Source organism: Phacochoerus africanus, chromosome X (genome assembly GCF_016906955.1).
Source record: "Phacochoerus africanus isolate WHEZ1 chromosome X, ROS_Pafr_v1, whole genome shotgun sequence".
Lineage (NCBI taxonomy): Eukaryota > Metazoa > Chordata > Mammalia > Artiodactyla > Suidae > Phacochoerus > Phacochoerus africanus.
In genome coordinates, this window is record NC_062560.1 from 112361725 (window position 1) to 112388688 (window position 26964).

A 26964-nucleotide genomic window follows, 5' to 3' on the forward strand; every position below is an offset into this window, starting at 1 on the left:
GTCTCAGAGCTCCCTTAAACTAGCATCATTTTAAAAATTGGTTTTTTATTTTTGCTCTTTCTGTTTGCATAATTTCCATTATTCTATCTTCTATATCACTTAGTCATTCTTTTATATCAGCTAATCTTCTATTAATACCCTCTAGTGTATTTTTAATTTCAGTCATTGTATTCTCCAGCTCTGACTGGTTCTTTTTTATGTTTTGTAGTTACTTGTTAAAGTTCTCACTGTGCTCATCTATTCTTTTCCCAAGTTCATTTGGCATTCCTATTATTAATGCTTTGAACTCTTTATCTGGTAAATTGTTTAACTCTGTTTCATTTCAGTTTTTTCATGAGGGTTCTTTCATTTGAAAGATATTCCTCTGTCTTCTGATTTTGACTTTCTCTGTCGCTATGAAGTTGGGCGGAAGCGTTACCTATCCCACGCTTGTGGGGGAGCATCCCTATGCGATCTGTGTGCCCCGTGGCTTTGGTGGGAGAGCTGCATATGATGTAGGTGGGGGTCACATCTTCTCCAAGGGTGTGCTGGCAGCTGTCACCTTGGTAGAAGGTGAAACTGGAGATAGGCTAGAGCTAGAGCCAGGACTTCCCCTATGCTCAGTGGTGATCACCACCCAATTGGGGGCAGAGTTGGGGCTCAAAGTACTAGAGCAGAAGCCCTAGGAGTCAGGTCTGAACTGATTCCATTCCCTCTAAGTGTGTGTACTCCCCCTGGCAGTGGCACCTCTGCTCTAGTAAAGAGCAGCACTGGAGCGAGAAAGACTGGAGGGGCCCTGCAGGGCAGGCTGGGGCGCGTGCTGGGACAGCCCCAGCAAGTTAGTCCAAGCCCCAGGCAGTTTTCAATCTGCAGCTTCCTCATGTGCATGCTGGTAATTGCTGCCTTCCCCCTATTCAGAGACAGTTCCATTCTGTCTAAGTGTGAACAGTCTCCTTGGCAGCAGTAGCTTTCACAGCAGTGGGGAGCTGCACCAGAGCAAGAAGGCTGGAGTGGGCACCCAGTGCAGACTGGGGAGCAGGCTGCGACAGTTGCAGGAAACCAGCCAGAGCCCCAGGTAGTTTTCAAACTGTTTCCTACACCTTGTTGCCTGGGGGTAAGCAAGTGTGTGCATGCTCTTTATGAGCAGGCTCTCGGTGTCTTTCGGCCCTCCAGTAAGTCCCACTGGCTTTCAAATCAGCTAAAAGGGGGTTTGTCTTCTGAGTCAGGCCCAATATGTGTCTTGAACCCATCACTCCCCAGTGAGGATTCTTGAGCCTGTGATATCCCCCTCCTCTTGTGTGTCCCCTCCTAGGGGCATGGGTCCCAGTCAGGTTGCATTTCTTCCCTATGTGCAATTCTTTCTTTATAGACTTGATTATAGGAAAGTCTTTTTGTCAGTCTCCAGGTTGTCTCCAACAAGATTTGCTCCACATGTAGTTGTATTTCGGATGCGTTTGGGGAGGGACGTGAACGCCCCATCCTCTTACTCTGCCATCGTGAGCTCCCTCCCATCTGTCCCTGCCTTGCCACAGCAAACAAGCAAAATGAACCTCTTAGACTTTTTCCCCTTGGACAAGAGTATTTCCACACTAAGAGGTTGTTATTAGCATTGTCCTTTTAGTGGTGATGATACCATCTGTCTAAGACTCCTACTTGCAGCAGTATACCTGTAGCTGAAGAGTCCAAGTCCAAGCAAAGGACAGGTAATGAAGGCCAAGGAATAATGAGAATGTCCGGAGGTGCATCTCTGAGGTTTTCCTTTTCACAGAGCCACTTGCGTGGGGCATGTATAAATCCCCTACATTTAGCTGTAAATCAATGCGACGTTAATTTAGCCATTTATCCCTTTTTTTGGGGGGAGGGGGGTTGCCGAACGTAGAGCTCCTTCCCGGGCCATGGCTTAGAGAAGGCAATGTGAACACAGATGTAGCAGTAAACTAATTTTGCCACGGAGATATAAAGATTCAGAAATTTTAATATTCTTAAAAGAATATTGGACTTGGGTGAAGAGGAAGCGGACTTGATTTTCTTGGAGGCTCTAAAGAAGAGTGGATGTGAATGATTGGGCAAGCCAGCTTCTTTATAAAGGTGGTTTTTAAATTGCATTGCTTGGGGTGTTTACCATTTATTTACTTGACTTTTGCCCTTGCATGAAAAACCAAAAGAAAATATGTCTTATTATCAATGGGATACTTTGGTTTAAGAAGCTGGTGACATGGTGAATGGCGAGTTAGATCTTAGGCATTATCTATCCCAGATTCAGGAAGTCAGGGAAGTGAGGTTATACTCATAATAAACATGTTTTCATGATTCTCTTCCCTCTGAAAGTTGGGGTTTTGCATGAGAAGTTTTAGTCCCTGTACAAAAGAGTAAGAAGTACAAACATTCTGTAAATGACAGATCTTTCTCTTTTTCTTTGTCCAACTTGGATTCCTTAATTTAAAATCTTAAATTACATTGATGATTTAGAATTCATTTCAGAGCTTCTTTAAAATTCAAAATGTGACTTGATTTTTAAATCTTTGATTTACATACTTTGAGGAACCCATTTATTATAGAAAGCAAGAACAGCTGTGTTCTCCCTGGGGTTGATCGTTTCAGTCAAATCCTTTTAAAACATAAATTAGGAAGATTAGGATTTAATCTTTGTTTCTTACAACAAAAAATTCTCATTACGCAGTTAATATACTTCCTAGACCAGAATGTGTTATCAGAAAGTACATATTATCTACTTTTTAATCAATAGCATATTTACAAAGTTTAGATTTGTTTTGTGGTTACATCAGAAAAACTGAAAGATTTGATCTTTTTATTTTTCCAATTCACTGAATTTAGGAAGTTATGGGCTAGGGAACCTATCACTGAGCTATTTGGCGAGTATTTTTGCCACAAGTTACTAGAAAGACAAGAACCATCACCAAAAGTAGGAAGAGGTAACTTGTGGATTAGCTATGATATGATAATAGTCATAATATCTTGGTAAGAAATTAAGCACCAAGTAAATCAAGAATGATGGTACTCAGGTTTTGGAGAAGGTATTTTAACAAAATGTTAGCAATAACAAGACATTCGCAACCTGTGGAAGCGTAAACTATTTTTAAAAGTGCACATGGGCAGCTCATGTATCTGTCCCCTGTGGGTGGGGTAAGAGTAGCTTGCCATATCAGAGAGGCTGTGGCACACATGGAAAGTATGTCTTTTAGAAATGGAAAAAAAATCCAATGAAACATAATGGGGAAGCTTATCAATTAAGCAAGTCATGTGCAAACTGTCTTTACGGCTGGTTGGAAAAGAAAAATGACAACGTTCTTTAAAATCAGTCATAAGTTTTTGTTTGTCTGTTTTGTCTTTTTCCAGGGCCACATCCATGGCATATGGAGGTTCCCAGGCTAGGGGTCTCATCGGAGCTGTTGCTGCCAAAGCCACAGCAATGCGGGATCCAAGCCGCATCTGCGACCTACACCACAGCTCAGGGCAACGCCGGATCCTTAACCCACTGAGCGAGGCCAGGGATTGAACCCACAACTTCATGGTTCCTAGTCGGATTCGTTAACCACTGAGCCACAACGGGAACTCTGAGTCATAAGTTTTTAAGTTACTCAAAAGCAGGCAGTTTACTGAGTCTATTTGGTGATGACGGTGCAATGAACTTGATTAGAAAAAAATAATAAACTTTAGTGATCTATTAGTCTAATAAAAGAAGGTAAAAGGGAATTGCTAACTCTATAATTGTCTCCTGAAATGACTAGGTTAAATTGTAATAAATGAACAGATAATCTAGGTCCAATTAACAAATTAAATGTAGACAGTTCATCAGAACTATGTGGCATCCTTCTGTATTTTGAAGGAACTCAAAGTTTTAGGGGTAGACTAATAATAAAGCACTTAAGTATCAATTGATAACATGCCCTTTTTGTCCTACTTGATCAGTTGTATTTATTTAGCAGTACGAGCTTAAGTGATGATAAAGGTTATCTTGAGGGAGTAAATTTGAATTCAGAAGTGTCCATTATTAGAAAAAGTATTTCTGGATCAGGAAAGGCCAGTGCATTTATAAATCTAGGTCCGCCCTATACGTGTGTTAACCTAAAAACGTATAGTTGATTCAGATTTTATTATAGCAACATATTGACTTATTCCGCATTCGCAATGTGAGATGAATAGTGAAAGTTGAACATCTTACCATTTCCTCGGGAGTACTAGCAATTATGATAAAAACATAGAATCTTATTCAGCTGTTGATAAAACATTACATACAGGTAGGATCCTGAGTAAAAAAGAAGAAGAAAAGACTTGTAGATTCTTGGGCCTTTCGCGTGGTGTGCTGTTTACACGGTGGTTTAGAAGTCTGGGTGCAGGGATTATGATGTCCAAGTTGGAGAGAGAGAGAGTTAAAAGGTAACCTTTTGCTGGTGGAAGGTTTGAATTCGAACAGCTCACCTACCTATATCTTAGGTTAAGTATTCTTACTAGCACCACCATTGCATTAATGCGCCAGTTGTGTCTAGTCAACTGCTTTATTCTAAAAAGAGTCTGGGAGTGCCCATCATGGCTCAGTGGAAACGAATCTGACTGGTGTCCATGAGGCCACAGGTTCCATCCCTGGCCTCACTCGCTGGCTTAAGGATCCAGCGTTGCCGTGAGCTGTGGTGTAGGTCGCAGACGCGGCTCAGATCTGGCGTGGCTGTGGTGTAGGCCGGCAGCCACAGCTCCAATTGGACCCCTAGCCTGGGAACTTCTATGTGCCGCAGGTGAGGCCCTAAAAAGACCAAAAATAAATAAATAAAAAATAAAAAGAGGCTGGCCCTTTGGCATGCACCAGAGACAGCATTTGCTGCAGGGGATTGTGGTAATGGTTTGACACGGTTCGTGTGGGTGATGCAATACACTGTGGACTGGCTGGCCATTTGGGGTACAGTTGTTCTCACAAAGCACTTGTGGAGAATCAAGGGAGTCTGTATGTTTTGTTTCCTAGGGAGTCTGCATATTTTGTTTCCTAATGTGTCATTGTCTTTTGTGATTTATTTTCCTTCATTTGAAAGTTTGATGCAAAGCATTTCCTTTCTTTCCCTCTCCTCCCCCCTCAGAATAATATAGCCGACCCAGAAGAACTGTTCACAAAATTAGAGCGCATTGGAAAAGGCTCCTTTGGAGAAGTTTTCAAAGGAATTGATAACCGTACCCAGCAAGTGGTTGCTATTAAAATCATAGACCTCGAGGAGGCCGAGGATGAAATTGAAGACATTCAGCAAGAAATAACTGTTTTGAGTCAATGCGACAGCTCATATGTAACAAAATACTATGGATCATATTTAAAGGTAACGTGTGTGCTGTATTATTTAAGTCATAAGGTATTTTCATTAGCGGTGTTTCTTCTGTTTTTTTAAAAATGCTATTTTTTGAAAGGCAATGTCTTAAATTAGGATTTGGCTTCCAGGCAGAATCCAGCTCCATTTATAGTGCCAAAATAGACTCTTTTTAGATTTAGCAGCTGTATTCTGAATGCATCTCAGTACTCAGCTGCACCATTTTTTCCACACCTGAACTTGTGGAGTTGATGGGGGAGCAGACATGCAGCTGAGCCTTGAGACATATCCTTGGTCAGGAAAGAGCTTTCTTCCTGGGCTTTTACACATTATTCTCAGTGGTCCAGTCTGTCTCAACCTCAGAATTGATGGCATATGTAGGTATGTCACTTATTCCATTGAGTTACAGTGGGTATTTACACATCTCTCTCCCCCTCCAAGTTGTGAGCTTCTTGATGGCCAGGAATTTAGTTCAACCAGCCTTGGTTTTTCACATCACTTGGCACAGGGCATGGCACATCTTAGCACATGATAAATACTTGTTGAAATGGAATTAAATAGAATAATATCTGCCTCCCCCCCAACACACACAAAAGTTGAATTTTTAGTTTCCAGGATTATGGATTAGCAGACACCTAAATATCCAGCAGATGGAAATATTACTGCATAGCAAAACTCTCTTGTTTTCGCCATCAAAAGAATTAGATGACCCAAGTCATCTACCTCTTTTGTTCCAGAGTTAGAAGTCAGAATTTGTGTCTATTGAAATGTAAACAATAAATAGAAAAATCTAGCCGAGGTTGGAGTGTAAAATATTTTAAAAATTTAAAAATGAATCCCCATATTGTTATTTTTTAAAGGCAGGCAGTGTTAGTCAGATCTTTGCTTTTCAGGGCTTCCAAGAGGGAAGGGTTTTTTATTTGTTGCTTTTTTGGTTCATCTATATCTAGGCCAAAAGGGTGTGTTTATAACCCATCAGGCTGTTGGCCTGCACAAAAATTACTACTATCTTTTTAATGTTCTGTGGATCAAATATACCCTAGAAAAAGCTATGTTCGTTAATACTAATTGAGAAATTCATCATCAATTTAACTGGCTTTTTTTTTACAAGGCCTGATTTATTCTAATATTACATGAATTACGTGACTGCGGAATGAATGCATAGTAAAATGAATCATTAAATAGCCAGTCACTGTGTGTCATAAACTAGGTTCTGGAGATGTGAAAATGAACAAGTCACTCTCGCCGTTGAAGGGCTCACAGTCCCATATAGCACTAAAATGGTGTAGATTTTGTGATTGAGTGTGTATGTGCACGGTACCGATGGGGCATAAATAAGCAAGCACTTACCTTTACCCTTTTTTTGCCGTGGTGGCGGATACTTCTGGTAACTCTTATCCCATACGCTTCTTAAGTGTTAGCGTTACTCTGTTTTACTGTATACATAATTACTTGATTCTTTGTGGCATATTTGCTTTCATATTCTTTCCTACAAAGCTTATTTAGCAGGTGAGGTTCTTTTTGAGGAATCCTATGAGTGGTCCCACAGTATCAGTAGTTTTAGGTCCCTCTTCTAACTCCCATAGCAGGCTTGGTTGTAGGCAGCCCGGGGAATTTGTTGCTGGTGGTGGCAGTGGTGTGTGTGTGTGTGTTTTGCTCATTCTGGTTTACTCTTTCTGGATTGCATCCTTGTAGTTCCAGATCCACTCCAGAGCAAATCTAGATGCTTGCTATTTACAGGCACTTTTATCCAATCAGCTATTTTTGGTAACTGACTTAAAGTATTAAATCATCTCTATTTAAAATGCTCTCTTCTGTATCATATTGAAATTGGGTACTGAAATGGTATTGACTTTTATTGGTTACTTACAACCTTTGTTTATTCATAGTCAGAGCTCTTATGGGAAATGAATTGTAGCTGTGAGCTGTGGTGTGGGGTCGCAGACTTGGCTCGGATCCCGAGTGGCTGTGGCTGTGGCTGTGGCTGTGGCTGTGGCCGGCAGGTGTAGCTCTCATTTGACCCCTAGCCTGGGAACCTCCATATGCTGCGGGTGCCACCCTAAAAAGAAAAAAAAAAATTTCCCTCATAGTATACATATATCAGTCACCCAATAAATGCTTAATCTTTTAATCAATGAAACTGATAGTTTTCTCCAAATCTTGACTGTAGAATGCTTTGAGACCAGTTAATGATACAGAACTATTATCCCAGATGTCCTCTGAAAGAATTAAACTGCATTGTTTTTATCTCCTTCGCCCATCATTAATTAAAGTACTTGATGAAAAAGAGTGCTTTGAGGAACCCGTCGTTCCATGGTAAAACTGTAGAAAATCACAGGTGACTGCTCTTGATTATTTGCATCTAGGTTCGATTTACATTAAATAAATGTGTGTACACACACATATGCACACATGCGCCATCTCTGTATGGATATACTTATACACACAGAGAGAAAAAGAAGTATCTGATGATTTTATAACCCTGTAATACCCCTTATTTAAAGTACTTTCTTAAATCAGCCACTTATTTTATGTTTATATTCAAACGTAATGGGACTTTGCAGACTTGCATTTCTTTAAACTGAAATCACAGCAGATCTATCTAACAGGGTTCTATTTAATGCAGTCAGTGTTCACTCAGGGCTGCGTCCTCGAAGTGCCATCAGAGAACTGCCTCATCCCTTAACTTATGTTCTGATTGTGGCCCGTCCTTCCATTTCAGATGACGTGGGGGATTTTGTGAGTGAAGTTAATCGAGGAAAGGAGGCTATGCGTTCTTCTCAGGTTGTCCTAACACAGGACGGAACCAAGACCTCACTGTAAGCTGGGGGCAAAGTTACTGCACTTGAGAGAAAATTATATGCTCTCTGGAACTGCATGTAGTTGTAGCGCTTTCCTTGAGACACGCAAAAATGTACTAGGTATTCATTTTGACTGAGCTCACTGTATAACTTCATTTTTAAAAACAAGAGTAAAAACCAGACAAACACATCAGTATGACCACAGTATTTGCCTTTAATTTTAGTTCGCTGCAGATTTTCTTGACGGACAAAGTTAGTCTTTGTGAGGACTGCTAAAATAAGCAAACCCTTCCCTTCTGATCCCATAATATTGGAAGAATCTTTTATAATCTTTAAATATTTTTCTAGTTTGATGTAAATCTTAAAATGCAGCTCACTCAGGCATTGAATAGAATTTGAATCACGCCTTTATTTGCTGCTGAAAATTGCCTTTAGATTTTTGTTTATGTTAAGGAGATATACCACGCCTCCACATACCACGACTACTGATATTTATTTTTTAAAAAAAGACTTGAATGATTGGAGTAAAGTATTCCAGAATAGGGTGTGTACCGTTCTGTGGCCTTCTCACGATTTTCCTGAGAGTTTTGTGTGTGCTTATTTCCCGTGTATGGCGAATGTTTCGGGAATATTTCTGGACTACGCTCTAATTTTAAAAACTCGTATTTTTCTTAGAAGACTTGAAGGAAATTGAAGAGGGAAATAATTTCCTCCTCTTAAAGTGTTTTTTTTTTTTTCTCTCTCTCTCTCAAAATAAGAAGCTTTAAACTTCCTGTGATATACCTCTAAGAAGCCCCCTATTAGATTCGATTCGGCAGGTCTTTATGTATTGGGTACCTACTCTGTGTATTCCTTTCATTCTGCATGCTTTCCCTGGTTAGTCTCATCTACTTTATTCTGACAACTTCTAAATTCATGCCTCCGGTTTCAGCCTCTCTCCTTAGCCCCAGACAGGTATATCTAGCTTACCGCCTGGTACCCCCTTATCTATGGGTCGGTACATCAAGTGCAGTATCCCCCAAACTGGGGAGTGGCATTTCACCTGGGTCTCCAGTATGATTCTGATGGGGGCTGAGGTGTGAGGGTGAGGTTCAGACAAGGCATTCTAGATGGAGGAAAACGATTCCGGGGGGGCGGGGTGGGGGGTAAAGTCTCTGGGAAGATATTCTCCACTGTCCCTTGCGGTTCTAGAACATTTTTTTTTTTGTCTTTTTGCTGTTTCTTGGGCCGCTCCCGCGGCATATGGAGGTTCCCAGGCTAGGGGTCCATTCGGAGCTGTAGCCACCAGCCTACGCCAGAGCCACAGCAACGCGGGATCCGAGCCGCGTCTGTAACCTACACCACAGCTCATGGCAACGCCGGATCGTTAACCCACTGAGCAAGGGCAGGGACCGAACCCGCAACCTCGTGGTTCCTAGTCGGGTTCGTTAACCACTGCACCACGACGGGAACTCCAGTTCTAGAACATTTTACATTGTGGTGAAATATACATCATGAACGTTACCATTGTCACTGTTTTTAGCATACAGTTCTGTGTTTAGTATGTTCAAGTTGTACAGCCGTCACTACCCTGTATGTCCAGAACTGTTTTATCTTCCTCAGCGGAAACTCTGCATGCGTTAACTCCCCACTCCCCCCTCACCATCGTCTCCAGTAACCACCAGTCCGCTTTCCATCTCCATGAACTTCCCTACCCTAGGCTCCTTCATATAAATGGAGTCATTCAACATGTGCCCTTCAGTGACTGGCTCGTTTTACTTCTGCACGCTGGTTTATGTCATCAGTGTTAGGATTGGCCGTTTGCTTCATAGACCAGCCTACTTAATTCAACATGTACTTGATCTGTGTCCAATAATGATCTCACAAGTATGTCTAATGGGTATTTTAAATGTTTTTTTCCTTTTTTAAAATGTTTTTTTTTTTCTATGAACAAATGAATTCCAAATTCCACCGTAGCCTTTCTCCCCCTTTGGCCAAGTGTCGGCTTTAGTGGCAAACAGTGGGGTTCAAAAGCCCTATGGGGTCATGGAGTTGATACCCCAGACACCAGGGATTTGCTAAAAGTAGGCTCCAGCTTCTCCCCAGTAAACAGTATAGTGGCTCTGAAATACTTACTCTTTTAGACATCCTGAATTTTGAAACACAGAGCCATTTCCTAAACCCTACTTGACTATGCAGGTTGATGCAGGACTTTTTTTTTTAAAGGGCAGCACCCACAGCATATGGAGATTCCCAGGCTAGGGGTTCAATCCCAGCTGCAGCTGCTGGCCTACACCACAGCCACAGCAACACAGGATCCGAGCTGCATCTGCGACCTACCCCACAGCTCACGGCAACGCCAGATCCTTAACCCACTGAGCGAGGCCAGGGATCGAACCTGCATCTTCATGGATGATACTAGCTGGATTTGTTTCGGCTACATCACGACGGGAGCTTATGATGCAGGACTTTAAACTTACTTCTCCAGCCCGTTGTTAAAGTGTGTGGATCATCTGATGAGTGCAGAAGTGGAGGTTTTCCTTCAGGGACTTCCTGTGTTTAAACGCACCTGATGCGTGCTTATCATTCAGAGGTACTTGGCACTTTTGGATTTATAGACCAGTAGGCGATATCATCTTAGCCTTGAAAGTCATTTAAAAGCAAAGCAAATCTACACATTTGCCTTCTCCAACAAAAACGTCTTTTACCAGAAATCAAATGTAGAAGTTGTAGTCCCCAAGAGAATATAAACACAGGGTCCAGATTTTTTGGTGGGGTGTGGTTTGTGTTTGGTGTTTGCCTTCAGACCTGTTGTGGTCAGGGATCAAGTAAGAGCCTGTGTGGCTTAAGCTTCCTTGACTAGGGAGAAGCCCACCAGGCCTTGCTTCGGTTCCCCTGCCTGCCTCACAGTCTTCTCAATGTCCGGACCTGTGACCATCCTCCAGTGAGGCCTGTCTGCAGCAGTGACAATCAGAAGGAAGCAGCCAGAAAAGCTGTCGGGCAGCCCTGGTTCCCTGCCTGTTTCGGAAGAGGCCTGTTTCCACTGAAGAGCTCTAGTTTGCAAAGAGGAAGCCTTCTTTTCAGATCTGAAAGTTGCTTAGTCGTAACTTTAATGACCTTTTAAGCTTTCTGTGAACATTTTTTAGTGAAGAACAGACAGTTGGTAAGTTTCTGTTTTGGACTGGTACCCCCCCCCCGACCCCGCCAAAAAAAAAGGACACACAATGTTTTTAACTTGGAAAAGAGGTGCTTTCAGATGCACAGAACTGCAAAACAGACAAGCATGTTTTATAAGATCTTTTTATATTTCTTTTAAAGGTCAGGTGAACAGGAAGCGTTCTGAATTCATAAGGTAGAATGTAGTACTTATTAGAGACAAACTGTGGCAAAAGGAAACATTCTCAGGCTGTACGGCTGTGTGAGAAACACTTTTTTTTTTTTTTCTGAAAAAGGTATGAAGGAAGACCCATCAGGTTCACAATTCTCATGTTCTGAGTGCCTCGTTCCTATTCAGGAAAATAAGTTCCATGAACCCCTCCTGGACTTCTCCCCTCCCACTGCTGTGGATTTTATTGCCTCTCCTTCTGCTGTAGATACCAGTCTTTCCCTCCTCAGTTCAAGCCGGCCTGCTGTGCCAGGAGAGCGTGGATGTCAAGAGGGGCGAGGGCTGTTGTCCCCTCTCTTCTGCTGACACATCCTGCCCAAGATTGGCGTCAAGAGAGAAAGGAGGGATCCTTGCACCTTACTCTAACTGAGCCTTCCCTCCCCGGCCCCTAACCCTGGACCACATCCCGTTCCCCCCACTGCAGTGCCACCCAAGCACTCAGCATCATGTTACTGGAGTCCATTTCTCTGCCATTATAAAGCCTCAGCCTCATGGAGACACTTGGAAATTTTGAATGGAACTCCTGAGTACTTCCCAGGGATTGTAGAGTTGGAGGACTGGCAGCAATAGCTTGAGAATTTTCATCCCACGGCTGGGACTGGAAAGGTGAAAAAGGCGTTCCTGGCATCCCAAGTCAAAGCACAGCACTCACTGAAGGTGTTTTGCCCCTAGGAACCGCGTTAGGGTATAAATAGTACTTTCCTCCGCTGCGCTTTCTGCTATACTATGGATACCTTTGTGTTAAATTGTCTTTCGCAGGGGTCGGCTCCAGGAACATAGGCATTATTTTTATGGGAAAATGCTTGCTCTCCCAAATTCCAAACATTTTAGTTAAAAATGGACTTTGGGAACACAATCTATTCACAACTTGGCTATTTGCCAGCACAGTAAAACCAACCATTCTACTTCCCATGAAGTCTGTGGTCCCACAGAAATTCAGAGACTACCACTCATGAAATGGGATGGAGACAGAGACATGTCTCCAGCATTTCAGACTGTAGCTGAAAGAAAAATGATTTAATGGTTTAGTCCAACTTTTATCTGATATAGCTGAAGTGCGCATGTTTGTGTGTATGTGTGTGTGTTCACTATTTTTGTAATTCACACATATGCATTCCCCCTATGAGCTCCATTTCCTCTTGTACAATTTACAGTAAGGTTAATTCTCTTTCTCGTATCCATTTACCTTGACCGGGGGGCGGGGGGGGGGCAGTGTTCTTTCTAGGTTCCAAAAATGCCCATGAATCATGGCTGAAAAAAGTTGTAAAGTACATTAAAGCAAAAGCCAAAAACTAACACAAGGTACACTGTCCAGTCTCCTCACACTATAAAATCACATGGGAAGCACCCAGAAGCCCCATTCAAAATTTCTACAAGTCTCCATGTACCTCCTCATTCTTGGATGTAACCCGCTTTTCCTTTCAATATCATCATTCAGAATGATACTTTAAAGCTGTATTTTTTTTCCTGGGCTTTATAAAAACTGCCAACAGTTCAACGATAAGAAACAAAAAATGTGTTCTTCATTTAACTCTCTCGTATGCTCAATAGGTCTCAGGGAGGGTCAAGAGTCAGAGCTGGCATTTGTAATATTCTGTGTGCAAATATATTCTGAGTTCCAGGCAACTAATGTGACACCTCTGTTTTAGAACCAGGACATCAGTATGTCAGATTTACCATTTCTTCTGGTATGTTATTTGGCTCGGATTTATAATTATTAAACTGTGTCATGGCTTTTACAGGGCTCAAAATTGTGGATAATCATGGAATACCTGGGTGGTGGTTCGGCACTGGATCTTGTAAGTATTTTAAACAAATCACATACGCACAGACACATCCACGCTTTCACTGTTCTCTTCACCGGAGTAAACAACAGCATGAAGTGGTTGCTTCAGTTCACCCTGTGTACTCTTATAGAGACTCAGCTATGTTGCAGGTTTCTGCACATTGCTAACGGTCTTAGAGTGTATAAAAATGCAAACAGCTGAAGAAAATAAAATCCCCGCCCCCCCCAGAATAGGAATGAGCGTGTGACATCTGCCATCAGTTTAGAGTTTTACTTGACATGCTTATCCCTGAAAAGACTGAGCGTTCTTAGATTTTTTTTCAATGTGTTATTCAGATAACTGTCTCTAAAAGTGATTCTTGGGTTCTGACCAAGAAGGCCTACAGACCCAGCTCTCTGCAGAGTTCGCTCTGCTCCTCTGTAGGTCATTAGGAAATGCGATGGCATTTCTTGTCACAATGACTTGGAAATGCCACAGCCATATTAGCGGGCAGGGACTAGGTGTCTAAAATCCTGCGGTGTTGGGGAAAAGTTCTCCCACTCAATGAAGAGGTGGTCATGTACAACGTATTTTTGAGAAAGCCTGGTTGTTTTCCCCAGGTGATGTGATTCTATCAGGTGTGGGGGCCCCCCACCTTTAAAGTCTTTATTAATATGACATTGTATTTAAAATTCGGTAGCAACGTCTGAAGACACCTTTGTGTAATAGAATGACCACTGGGCCGGCTTCTGGGAGTTTGAGGTTATAGGGCTGGCTCTATTTATAACTAAATCTGTGACTGTGAACCAGACACATAAATTCCTTGGACTGGATGGCCTATAAAACAAAGAAGCTGCACCAAGTTCTCTTCCATCTTTAATATTATATGATTTTTATATACTATGCTTCTGCCTTTGAAATTATAGCCTGCTGTTTCTAAAAATAAAGTATTTTGATGATTAAGATCACTAAGTAATGGAGTTTCCCCTGTGTCACAGCAGGTTAAGGAGCCAGCATGGTCTCTGCAGAGGCTCGGATCGCTGGTGAGGTACAGGTTCAATCCCCGGCCTGGCACAGTGGGCTAAGGATCCAGCATTGCTGCAGCTGTGACAGAGGTGGCAGCTGCAGCTCGGATTCGGTCCCTGGCCTGCCACCTTCCATATGCCGCAGGTGCAGCCAAAAAAAGGGAAAAAAATTTAAAATAAAAAGATCAAGCAATATTTTATTTCTTACTTTTTAAAGTGGAGGTGCATTTTTGTGACTGAAAATGATCAAAGGGCTTTAGTCCTGACTGCGCATGACTCCACAGTTTCAACTGATGCTATGAACAGAAATGACCATAAGCTCTTTTCTTCCCTTTAGACAAAACCATATTTAAAACCATTCTAAAGAAATGGTAATTGAACTTGATGGAGCACCTCATCTTCTAGGAATTCATCTCAGTTTAATCACTTGCTGAGTTCGGTAATCCTTCCTTGTGTCTGATCTAATTCTCATATCCTAAAGCTCGAGTGGATTTTTTTTTCCCCTCTCTCTCCTCTCTAGTGAGAGAACATAGCTGGTGTTTCTTAGTATAATAATCCTTCATGCATATGGACTCTGGCCTCATTCTCCTCTTGCAGTTAAATGATCTCATCTCTATTTGTCTTGTCACGTAGTTTTATTATGCAATAGTTTTTTCATTAGCTCCACAAGAAGCCTTGCAATTGCTCCGCGATCCTCCGTCCACTTTTTAAATATTAAGAGACTTCTCCAAATTTATCACCGTTACCTTCGCTCTTCCCCGAAGGTGCTCACCATGTCGCTTCCCTGATTTGTAGGCATTGGCAAAGCTAGTGCACTGCTCTCATCAGGATCTCTGATGGCAACGTTAAGCCACGGACCCTGGCCCAGCCCGAACGAATGCAATCTGTATCCCCCAGTAGTAGTTCGGTTGGTTTTATGAAATCTCTGAATGAAATGATCATGTGATCTTAATCTCATGCCGCCCTTCTGATCCCTGCCTAAACAGAGCAGATATCAATTAGCCCTGAGTGGCTGAAAATCAAGACACCTAGATCCTAGTCCTAGTTCTGCCTTTGACTTCGCTGGCTCACATCGGGCCCACCATTTAACCTGTGCCTTACTTTCCTCACATGTTCCATGGAGAAAATTGTAGTCTCCCTGGTTTTGTTTTTCCAGCTCTAACACTTAGTAATGTTGTGATTTAATTATAAACCTCATTTGATGAGAGTTCCCTGCTGGCCTAGCGGTTCAGGATCTGGCATTGCCACTCCTATGGCGCGGGTTCCATCCCTGGCCTGGGAACTTCTGCATGCTGCGGGTGTAGCCAAAAATAAAAATGAAATGAACCTCATTTCACTGGACTTTGTAGGGAGAGCAAATCATGAGAAAATATGCTGTTTCTTCTTCACATATAGGCCTGTGCAAATAAACACTACCCTTTGGGGAATCTAAGAAAGGATCAGGCTTACAGAAGGGCACTGCTGCCAGGGACAAGAGGGGTATGCTGGGCAGAAAGTGTTCATCCCTTTAAACTGGTGCCTGAGTAGTGGCATGTGATCATGGCTCGTAATTTATGTCAACATTATATAGTGTACACCTCGAGATGCCCTCCCATTCTTACCAAAAAATTAGCTGTATGTGAACAGACTTTGAACATGCCGTACATTTTTTTTTTGTATTGAATTTACTGTACCTCACTTCTTTCCAGTAAGTATTGCGGTGGCTTACAAACAAAAACATACACTAAGGTTCATAGACTAAAACATGAGCACCACGGGGAAAAGGTGGAAGCAATGTGCTAAGTGCAGGCGAGGGCGGCACACAGCATGCTGCCTTAGGGAGCGGCTGGAAGTCCAAGGAGCAGACAGACTTTGAAAGAGAAAATGTCCCTCCCGAATATCCTCGGTTGACCCCAGAGGCCATTTAACACAAGGCCAATACACTGCCCTGGAGGCAGAAGTATGAACTCCGAGAGACCTGGGCTGGTGGCCTTCAGTCTTTGGAGAGATGTCACTTGTGCGCTCCAAGGACAGGGGGCCAAGAGCTCGGCATCACCTCTCCCAAGGCTGCATTGGAAATGTTTAAAAAAGCAGACTCTGCTCCCTCTACTTGACATTCCTTCTCTTTCCAATGCCCTTATTTCTCCTTTTCTGACCATTATCCTCATGGCTAAGGAAACATTTTTAACCACAAGGTTTGGGATGGTTTTCTGGCTGATAAGGAGCAAGAAAAACCAACTCTGCCACTACCCCCTTCCCCTTTCCCTGCCACGGAGGGTCTCCTCCTTCCTCCTGCCAGTACCCAGTTAGCTGAGATGTTCTGGCGTTGTCACTGCAGTGGACCTCAGTGGACCAGATAAGCTAACGGGTCTTTTACTTTGGGACCACTTTTCTGTTTGTTTCTACTTCAAATATATTTTTAAAATTCTGTGTTAGAAATCCTCTGCAATGATAGCTAGTACCTTTGGATAGCTAGTAACTTTTACAATTACAATTGACCTTGCCCAATTTCTGAAGTGACTGAGGGTATACCTCCTCTGGCCCTGGTCAACATACATTATGACCAGTGATCCTAAGTGCTCATCTTAAAAGTAGCGTGACTTTGCCTTTACGTTGTGTGGCAGTACCTCAGAATTTCTCTGCCAACAATCAATAGAATAATACGCCATTTTCACCTTTTAGATGCGACTTTAATCACTGCTCTTTAAATAGAAACTTTCAGGGTGGAAGTTGTTACTTTTGAACATAAAGAGAGAACGTTACCTAGGAAAGGCACCCATTGAACTACGAACATCCCCGGAGTATACTCTGTAGCCAGACCATGGTTAATACGAAGTGGTGAGACCGAAGTATGGGTTCTATTTTAAGCTGTGAAATTCCAACATGAAAGTGCCCTTTATTCAGAATAAATATGGCATTCATGAAAGATGAAATACAGAAGGTGCCAAAGAGCTGTGAATCCCTCCCAGTGTGAGGCAGAATGCGCAATATTTGATTTTCACCACCTCTTCCCTCCTTCCAGCAAACAGAACTCTACCTCAGCTCTGACTTGAGATTCCCACCCTTTCCTGTAATAATATTGTACAGTCCACTGTTTGTGCTTTATGAGGTACTAGAATTTTTAAATAACCATTTATTTTAAAGAGAGATTTTCAGATATTCCATTACAAGTTCTCCTGAAACCTAATCATTGCTTTCCTTGTATTGCAGTTAGAACTATTGGCTTTAGTACAGGGATGGGGAAGGAAAGAGAAATGGGTTATATTTATTTGAAAAACTGGATCCTGCCATGATGTGATCTTTTTTTTTTTTTTTTACAATGCAAGTCTGAATAGTTTATTATATTCCTAGCTAAACCTTAAATCTGAGTCTCAAAAAAGGCTCCATGCTTTACAGTGGTTTTTGAAATTCGTCAATGCTAAGAACTGTGCTACAGCTAACCCATGTGATCAAATTGGGTTGCTGCAGAGATCCTATGGACCGCCCGATCTAAAAATCAGTTCAGTGTAAATATTGAATGCATTTTATATGGCAGATGCCAAAATTTTAAGTAGCTGATTTCGTTTTTCCTATCTGAAAAAAAAGCTAATTCAGTCATTATTAAGCATATTTCTTAGATCTTTGATGTAAATATTTAAGAACCTCAGGATTTGGAGCGATAATACAGGTAATACTGCTTATATTAATCTTACATTACTCTTTCCAGATTAAATCTAATGATTGAAAACCCTTTTAGCCTTTTGATTCGACTTTTCTACTCTCTTTCCTCGCCTTTAAATTTTTGCTCATTTGTTTAAATATCGACTTAATAAAGAGAACTGCCTCATATATCTAAGCAATCCCCTTCTTTCAAAGATCACATCCAGTTTGAACTTTATTGTTCCAAACTTTGACATGTATATGCGTCTGTGTGTTTTTCCCCCTAAGCTGCGAGCTGGTCCGTTTGATGAGTTCCAGATTGCGACCATGCTAAAAGAAATTTTGAAAGGTCTGGACTACCTGCATTCAGAAAAGAAAATTCACCGAGACATAAAAGGTATACAGAAGCCTAATATGAACCTGAGGAAAAAAAAAAATAGATGCATTCTGAGGAAGCTGAGGTTCTTTCGGTTTCTTTTTTTCCTCCTAGCTGCCAATGTCTTGCTCTCAGAACAAGGAGATGTCAAACTTGCTGATTTTGGAGTTGCTGGCCAGCTGACAGATACACAAATTAAAAGAAACACCTTTGTGGGAACACCATTTTGGATGGCTCCTGAAGTTATTCAGCAGTCAGCTTATGACTCAAAAGTAAAGTGTTACCTGTCCAAACTGTTTGGTTTTTAATGATAAGTTTTATATAATGTACTATCCACTTTAACAAACTACCCTAACTCTCCTTCCTTTTAAAGTATTTCTAAAGCTAGATTCATGTCAGATGTTGCTGCTACATCATAACTTCCCTTGATGCTGGTAATATTTGGACCCTATTCCCTTCAATGGCCTTCCATCCTACTTGGAATAAAGTCCAAGGTCCTTACAATCACATCCGTGGCCCCTGTACAATCTGGCCCTCATCTGCCTCTCCAGCCTCAGCTCCTCTCACTGCCCTCTATTTTCCATCTGCTTCAGCCACAGCGGTCTCATTGCTGTTGCATAAACATGGCAAGTACCCTCTGGCCTCAGGACCTTTGCACTTGCCTTTTCCTCCACCTGGAATAACCTTCCCACCAGTTGTGCTTTAACATTACCTACCCAGAATAGTCTTGCCTAGCCATCCTGTGTAAATCTGCAGCCCCTCTGCCCCCTCATTCATTATTCCCTTATCCTGGCTTACTATTTTCTTCACAGAACTTAGCACCATCGGACATCCTATTATTAATTTATTTGTCTGTCTCTTCTACTAGAACATAAATAAGCCCCTTGAGAACAGGGGTTTTTGTCTGTTTAGCCACCACCTGAATCCTTGGTGCCTAGAATGCAATAACGGCACAAAGTAGGGAATTTGACTTTTTTTTAATAAATGAATTCTATGAATAAAAATTTAGTAACATCACATTTCTTAAGACATTTACTATTGTATGACCATGCACTTCCACAGACTCTTTTTTTTTTTTTTTTTTGGTCTTTTTGTCTTTCTAGGGCCACACCCGTGGCATATGGAGGTTCCCAGGTTAGGGGTCGAATCGGAGCTGTAGCCGCTGGCCTACGCCACAGCCACAGCAACGCCAGGTCCAAGCCGTGTCTGCGATCTACATCTCAGCTCACAGCAACGCCGGATCCATAACCCACTGAGCAAGGCCAGGGATTGAACCCACAACCTCATGGTTCCTAGTCGGATGCGCCAACCGCTGATCCACGACGGGAACTCCTTCCACAGACTCTTTTGAGGCAATGTGTTGGAATGGAATTTCAGGGTAATGGTCTTTTCTTCCTTACCTTAGGCTGACATTTGGTCCCTGGGAATCACTGCTATTGAACTAGCCAAGGGAGAGCCACCGAACTCTGATATGCATCCAATGAGGGTTCTGTTTCTTATCCCAAAAAACAATCCTCCAACTCTTGTCGGAGACTTTACTAAATCCTTTAAGGAGTTTATTGATGCTTGCCTGAACAAAGATCCATCATTTGTGAGTATATATGCTACTACTACGGTTTTCTACGGTTAGATCCACATGGAGCCAATGTAGGTGGTTCAACGGTAAGGAGTACAGTACGTGTGAAAATTGTCTAAGATCCATCCACAAACCTGATTCCTCCCTCCATGTTGCTAATTCTGTTCCGTTCTTGACAAGATCCATAGTTCCTTCTCTCCTTTTCCTGTATCTTTTTCTCTTTTTTTGTGGTACCCAGCTTCTTCCTTATTCTGTTGATCATTTCCTGGCTTAGGGGGAAAGAAATGTGAGAAGTAAAGTTCATTTTCTAGGATGTTATTATTAAAGTATATGTGTGATTATTCCCATTGATTTTTATTCAGCTGTGTGTGTGTTTTCCATGAAACGGTGTTTGCATTTCGCGATTTTTTTATTTAATGTTTGGCAATGCCAACGTAAAGTTGTGTACTTTTCCTAAAGTCTAATGAGCTCTATTCATTTACTTGGCAAATTTGATTACAGTTGTTTTACTGTTTTTAAAATAAAGCTGCCTTATGACTTCTAGAATCTAGAAATATACAAATACTGTCTAAGTTCAAAGTAACTATTTTAAATTGCTAATGAATATTCTGGTGCTGATAAAATACTAAAGGGGAAAATATCCCCCACATCACCTGGTATTTCTATTTAGACACAACATGAATTAAGGTGTGATGGGAAAGGGATTAGTCTGGGGGTCGTAGGATGTGTGCAGATAATAACAAAGAAACAGCCTTGCTAGTTTTCATCCTTTTTTCCCATTTCCAGTAAATGTAACGAAAGTATTTTAAAGCACTATTTGGAAACACTTTAAAAGTTTTACTTGATTATCGAAATCCTGCCATGTGTTTCTCTGCTTTTAAGAAAGCCCTGCCTGCCCGTTTGCTGGTAGGTAGGCCACCTTTTGCCCATTCGGCTGTAACAAGTGGGCAGCAAAGTAGCGAATTTAATTTGGTTGCCTTGAGCCACTTCAGAAATAGAATTACCTAGTGTCCTATGACATTTTAGTTGTCTTCCTGTCTACAGACATGCTTTTATGCCTTTCAGCTTAATAACTGCAATGATTTCTCATCACTCCGTGCAATTATAGAGCCTAGAAATATTCACGCATCCTGCCTCTTTGTTCCTTAGCGTCCTACAGCTAAAGAACTTCTGAAACATAAATTCATCGTAAAAAATTCAAAGAAGACTTCTTATCTGACCGAGCTGATAGATCGATTTAAGAGATGGAAGGCAGAAGGACACAGTGATGATGAATCTGATTCTGAAGGCTCTGATTCGTATGTGCAAATTACTCAATTTTTATGTAGACAGCACATTTTAATATTACAACATCTTTTAACTACAATCCAATATGCTTTCCCAAGCATAAAATATAAACTCTGCTCTAAAGTTTGACTTTAGAAACTGGCCATCTTTTAAAATCACAGCCTGTAGAGCACAATGAATTTGGAAACAGATTTTTTTCTTAGAAATGAATTGCTTTAGTTTTAAATGGTCTTGGTCTAACCCCTAGTGGATACTTAAGTATATTACAAAATTTTGGAACAAGATTCAATTTAAGGTGTTTTCTTAGTTTGCCCAAAGTGATACGGAGCTATGTCTTCTCATACTTTGGAGGCAACCTGCAAAATCCCTCTGGAGAACTAACTTTTCCCACTTCTCTTGGCCATGTACCAAAATGGTCAGATTGGTACATACTTATTTATATCTGATTTCTACCCCCTAAAATGTTGCATTGTTTTTTAGCTGCAGCAATTTACATTACCATTTTAGCCTCTAAGTCCATAACTTACTTAATTTAGCCTAAAAAGTCTGCCGGCTACACCAGCATTTATTCCTCCACTGGGTGAACTGATACCAAGGTAACACCAATTTTTTTTTAGATAATACCTGCATTTATGAGAAATCTCCCAACTTTTGAAAAGGATAAAAAAAAAATCAGGATAGGAGTTCCCACTGTGGCACAGAGGGATTGGGAGCCTGGCACAGTGGGTTAAGCATCCGGCATTGCCAATACCCGTGGCTCAAATCTGATACCTGGCCCAGGAAGTGTATATGCTGCGTAATGGCTAAAAAAGAAAAAAAAAAATGAAGATAGTTTTTTGTACCCTGTTCTACTCTCTGTTGCCTTAGCTGCCCATGACACTCACCCATGAAGCCTTAAAAAAAAAAAAAAAATCACTAAGCCACACTACAGGGGATCCTGATCCAGTCAGTGGGAAGGGGTGGGGGCCGGCCTTCATATTATGGAGTTAGAGGTCTTCACACGTGATTCTGGTACACACTTTAGAGTTGAGAACCACTGCTGCTGTTCCGTAGAAAGTAGTGTCGACTTGAAACTGAAGATCAAATGATTTTTTTAACACATCGGGCCAGTTTTCCATTCAGAATCTGACAGCATTGATTTGGTATTTTCACCACCTATACCATTTAGGAACTTATGGAAGTATCTTTGGCCATCTCTTTAGGGAATCCACCACCAGGGAAAATAATACTCATCCCGAATGGAGCTTTACCACCGTGCGAAAGAAGCCTGATCCAAAGAAGCTACAGAACGGGGCAGTATGTATATCCAGATGTTCACCTCCTCTTGTTAGGACTAGATAGTGAGATTATGATGGCCAAACATTGTTAGAATCGAATACCCCTGAATGCCTGTCCATTAGTTTTGAGCTAATTAAGAAACGATCAGAGAAGTCTTTTAAGTGGCCACTGGTATGTTTTAAAGTGCATTTTCCCTAGAGATAGCTAAACCCGGTGGAAACAGGTCTAACAGTTGGAATCCTAGAAGTTAGAGGCCTCTGGATGATATAGATGGGAGTTATTGATGGGAAGAAAGCATGAAGACTTGCCTTACATTGGGTCTTTGGGGGGAGGGATGCAAAGTAACACACATGAATGATTATTTTCATTTCGTGTATATAATCTATAACATTTGTTCAAAGGAGCAAGATCTTGTGCAAACCCTGAGCTGTTTGTCTATGATAATCACACCTGCATTTGCTGAAGTAAGTACAGATTCATTAGCTTTGGAGATCTATTTGAAGAAGTATAGTAATTGTAAATGTTATAATTATTGATCTTTCTCAGCTTAAACAGCAGGATGAGAATAATGCTAGCAGGAATCAGGCAATTGAAGAACTAGAGAAAAGCATTGCCGTGGCCGAAGCTGCCTGTCCTGGCATCACAGATAAAATGGTGAAGAAATTAATTGAAAAATTTCAAAAGTAAGCTTGAAATGTCATTTTTTAAAATCGATTTTGGCGCGTTACCACTATAGCTCAGCAGGTTAAGAACCCGACATAGTGTCAGTGAGGATGCAGATTTGATCCCTAGCCTCGCTCAGTGGGCTAAGGATCCAGCGTTGCCACAAGCTGTGGCATAGGTCACAGATATGGCTTGGATCTGACATGGTTGCTGTGGCCGTGGCATAGGCCGGCAGCTGCAGCTCCAGTTCTGCCCCTAGCCTGGGAACTTCCACATGCCACGGGTACAGCCCCCAATAAAAACAAAAGGAAACAAAAGAACAAAACAACTATTTTGACATGTTACTGTTGGATGTTCACTTATGGTGTCAAAATATAATTACCTACTTGATTCAGTCATTTCGATTATTCCTAACCAAGTCCATTCTTAATAGTCATATACTTGAAACCTGTTCTGTTTGTGGCCCATCTTCAACACTAGCTTTTGGAATTCTTCTCTTCGGGCAGTACAAGGTAGTTTGCCACTGAATGAAATGGCCTGTGGTTTTTTGGGTTTGGTTTGGTTTGGTTTTCCTTTCCCTGTTCGTAGGCGTATAGACAAAAGGTCGCAGGGCATGATCTTATTTGGACCCTTGTAAATACCATTTAGAAATGCTTTCATTCTTGCCACTCTTCTTATCGCACTGCTCTTCACATAGTTTCAGTGCCAAAGTTCATCAAGTTTAGCCCCCATAAGAAAAGTTAAGGAAAGAATTTTAGGTAAAGAAACTCAGTGAAGACTCTGAAAGGTTCTCATGTCTGTATTTCAGTGTCTATACTGTCTCTTAAACTGTTGGTTTAATTTTGTTCACATTCAGTGAAGTTCTTCCATTTAATTTTTTAACTCTCTTTTTAAACAAGACTTTTGTATGCATGTACAAACACACGCAATTCCTTAGCTCAAGCAAGTTATAGAGCAGTAGTAATCTCAGCCTTAATCTTGTTATATCACTTCTTTGTATTTGTGATGCCGCTGGGATCAAGTTGGAACAGACCAGACAGCCTGTAAACCACATACTCTCCTAGATCCTTCTCGCTGATAAAGTCTGTTTGTACTCATCAGCTAAAGCCCCTCTTAAAATCCTTTCGTTTTTAATGGAAAACCTCCCCTCTCTTCGCCAGCTTGCAAACGAATCAGTTGCAAGTTGTAAGATCGGACGCAGAAGAGATTTTGGAACTCCTTTCTATTTTAATGTCTACATGATGAGAGGCAATAGGAAAAAAAATTTGTTTGCTGCATCAACGCCTCGATTGCAGAGTTCATATGAATGAAAAATGTGCACATGCATAGTTATATATCAATTTAAGTTTTTCTTAATTTTATAGGTGTTCAGCAGATGAATCCCCCTAAGAAACGTCTTGTTATTGGCTTCTCTTTCATATGGACCCAGAGAAACCCACCAAAGCTACTTCAGGCTTAACAATGCTTAACTCATGAGCTCCATGTGCCTTTTGGATCTTTGCGACATTGAAGATTTGAAAGAAGCTATTCAACTATTTTGTGATGGTGTTTATCATTTTATATTTTAAAGAGATTATTTTGTAAGAAATAACTTTTAATACTATAGTTTCAGCTGTATTCTAGAAAAGGTTGAGATACAGTTTTGCTTTTAGGTATCATTATTACTTAAGTTACTAGGATGAATACCTTTCATGTTTTGATCTTTAGTTAACTGTACACTCATGAAACATACAGGTATTTCAAAGTCATCCTAAATATTCAGCTTTCGTAAGTCATCAAGCTTCAAAAAGCTTTTTTTTTTTTTTTTTAACACAAGCATATTCTAAAAATGACTGTTGGAAGGGAGGTGGAGACAAGTCAGACATTCTTAAAACAGAAGTTTTTTTGATAAGCTTTTAGAAATGACATCTGGAAAGGTATTGACTCTTCTACCAAGTTGATGGTATTCCAGGCAGCTCAGTGACAATCACATTGGAGAGCCCGGTGTTGGAAGCATTTATAGGCAACATGTAGCAACAGAGGTACCTCTTGGTGTGCAGTATTTACCTTCTCTTTTAGAAGAGGCAATTGACCCTTCTTTAAGTTAACACGTTGGAAAGTTAAAGCAATACCAATTAGCCAAGGATGGGTTTTTTAGTGATACTGGAAGAACTAGTCAGGATTCATTTTTAAAATCACCTCAAATCACATATCATATGCTTGGATTTGGGGAGCTCAAAAGAAGCTGATCATAATGTGATCATAAATACCTGATCAACAGGTATGACTATAATTTACACCAGCATATTTTTGGCATGGTAGTAAAATGTCTTATAAACTATTTATACATTTTTTTTTTGTTCTTCAAACTATCCAGTACATGTAAGCATCATTTGTTCATTTTTGAAAGGGTATTTAAGCATTTTTTGATTCACATGAAAATAATCATAGTACAGGATGATTTCTGTCCGCACAAAGGTAAGTTAGACTGTACAGTTAAATTTTCAGTTATATTTATGGTACTGTTACATGGGTAATACCTTTTTCTTTTAAGCCCAGTATATATATTATGCTTGCCTAAGTTCTGAAGTGGGGCTATATTTCAGTAGTTGTAGAATTATTGATATTGATTAGTTTTAATAGTTAATGTTTTATTGTTTGGATCTGCACAATTTGGTTTTTGCACAAAAGTCATTTTAATACATCTGAATAATTGCCAAATATTAGAAGAAAGGTGTTCTTGAAGTAAAGAGTATAGTTTTTACAGTGGCCATTACCTCCTCCTTTTTTTGTAATAATACAGACACTTGAATAAGTAGTTCATTGCGCGTCATATGCCCAGCAAATTTTTGCATTGGTGCCTATACTGTAACAATTACTTTTAACACGTATTTTGAAGTAATAGTTCAGTTAAAGTTTTCAGCTGCTGTGTAACGCTGTGTAATTGCAGTTTATAATTTGTAGAGGTCTGGTAATAATTTTGCAAATCACATCGTGTACTAAATGAATATTTTTGTAAAAGTAAAAGCAACAAATTTTTAAATTGATTATTTGAAACTTTACAGCGCAACTGCATCATGGATAAAAAATTGTATTGCTTATTCATTAGAGCTGTTAGTCGTGTAAACTGTTTCTAGGTGAAGCGTACTTCAGTGTTTTGGGGGGCTAAAAATAAATATTTAAATTTCATGGTCCTCGGCATTTTTCTTGAGGTGGGGCATGGTATCACATTTTAATTTTTTCAAATTATTTCTCCTTGGCCCTTTAATTTATTGTTGGAACTTTAACACCAGTGTCTCCATTGGAAACTGGAAGATAGTCTTCTTTTTTTTTTTTTTTTTTTGCTTTTTAGGTCCGCCCCCGCAGCATAGGGAGGTTCCCAGGCTAGGGGTTGAATTGGAGCTAAAGCTGAGTCTGCGACCTACACCACAGCTCACGGCAGTGCCAGATCCTTAACCCACTGAGCGAGGCCGAGGATGGAACCTGCCAACCTCATGGTTCCTAGTCGGATTCATTTCTGCTGTGCCATAACGGGAACTCCCTTCAAATTTTTATTAAGCATTGATTATGGCTCCAGTGAACATCTGTCCTGATTTCTGCCTGCTGTCCTGACAGAATCATTAGTAGAATCTTCTTTCAATCAAAAACGTCCTTGTAGGTTGGACAATACATTATATGGTCCCTCTAATTATAGTTTGATTAGGAAATCTTACACAGATTTGACCCCTTTATTTCTCTAGGGAAAACAAATTTCACAAAGATTTCTAGAAGTTGAGATGAGAAATAACATATAATCTTAAAGGAATTTGAGTTTTTCCTAGAGAAAAGATCAAAGATGAACTTAATATACAGCTTTGAGTATCTATAGGATTAATTATAGGTGATTGGACTTCAATGAATTATTGTTAAATAGCTACTCTAGACTTATTGGTTACCGGCTATGATT

The 26964-nt window shown here is 40.8% G+C and overlaps 1 protein-coding gene across 1 annotated transcript in view; it reads left to right on the forward strand.

Moving 5' to 3' along the window:
* The window catches only part of STK26 (serine/threonine kinase 26), a 60076-nt gene extending 33869 nt beyond the window's left edge, over positions 1 to 26207 (forward strand). Inside the window, exons 3-12 of the mRNA XM_047764452.1 lie at positions 5067 to 5297; positions 13193 to 13249; positions 18148 to 18256; positions 18350 to 18507; positions 19641 to 19826; positions 20961 to 21109; positions 22301 to 22394; positions 22778 to 22840; positions 22923 to 23059; positions 24404 to 26207. Of these exons, the coding sequence (XP_047620408.1) occupies positions 5067 to 5297; positions 13193 to 13249; positions 18148 to 18256; positions 18350 to 18507; positions 19641 to 19826; positions 20961 to 21109; positions 22301 to 22394; positions 22778 to 22840; positions 22923 to 23059; positions 24404 to 24428 (1209 nt within the window). The 3' untranslated portion in view covers positions 24429 to 26207. The remainder of the gene's footprint in view (positions 1 to 5066; positions 5298 to 13192; positions 13250 to 18147; positions 18257 to 18349; positions 18508 to 19640; positions 19827 to 20960; positions 21110 to 22300; positions 22395 to 22777; positions 22841 to 22922; positions 23060 to 24403) is intronic.
* Positions 26208 to 26964: the final 757 nt, after the last annotated feature.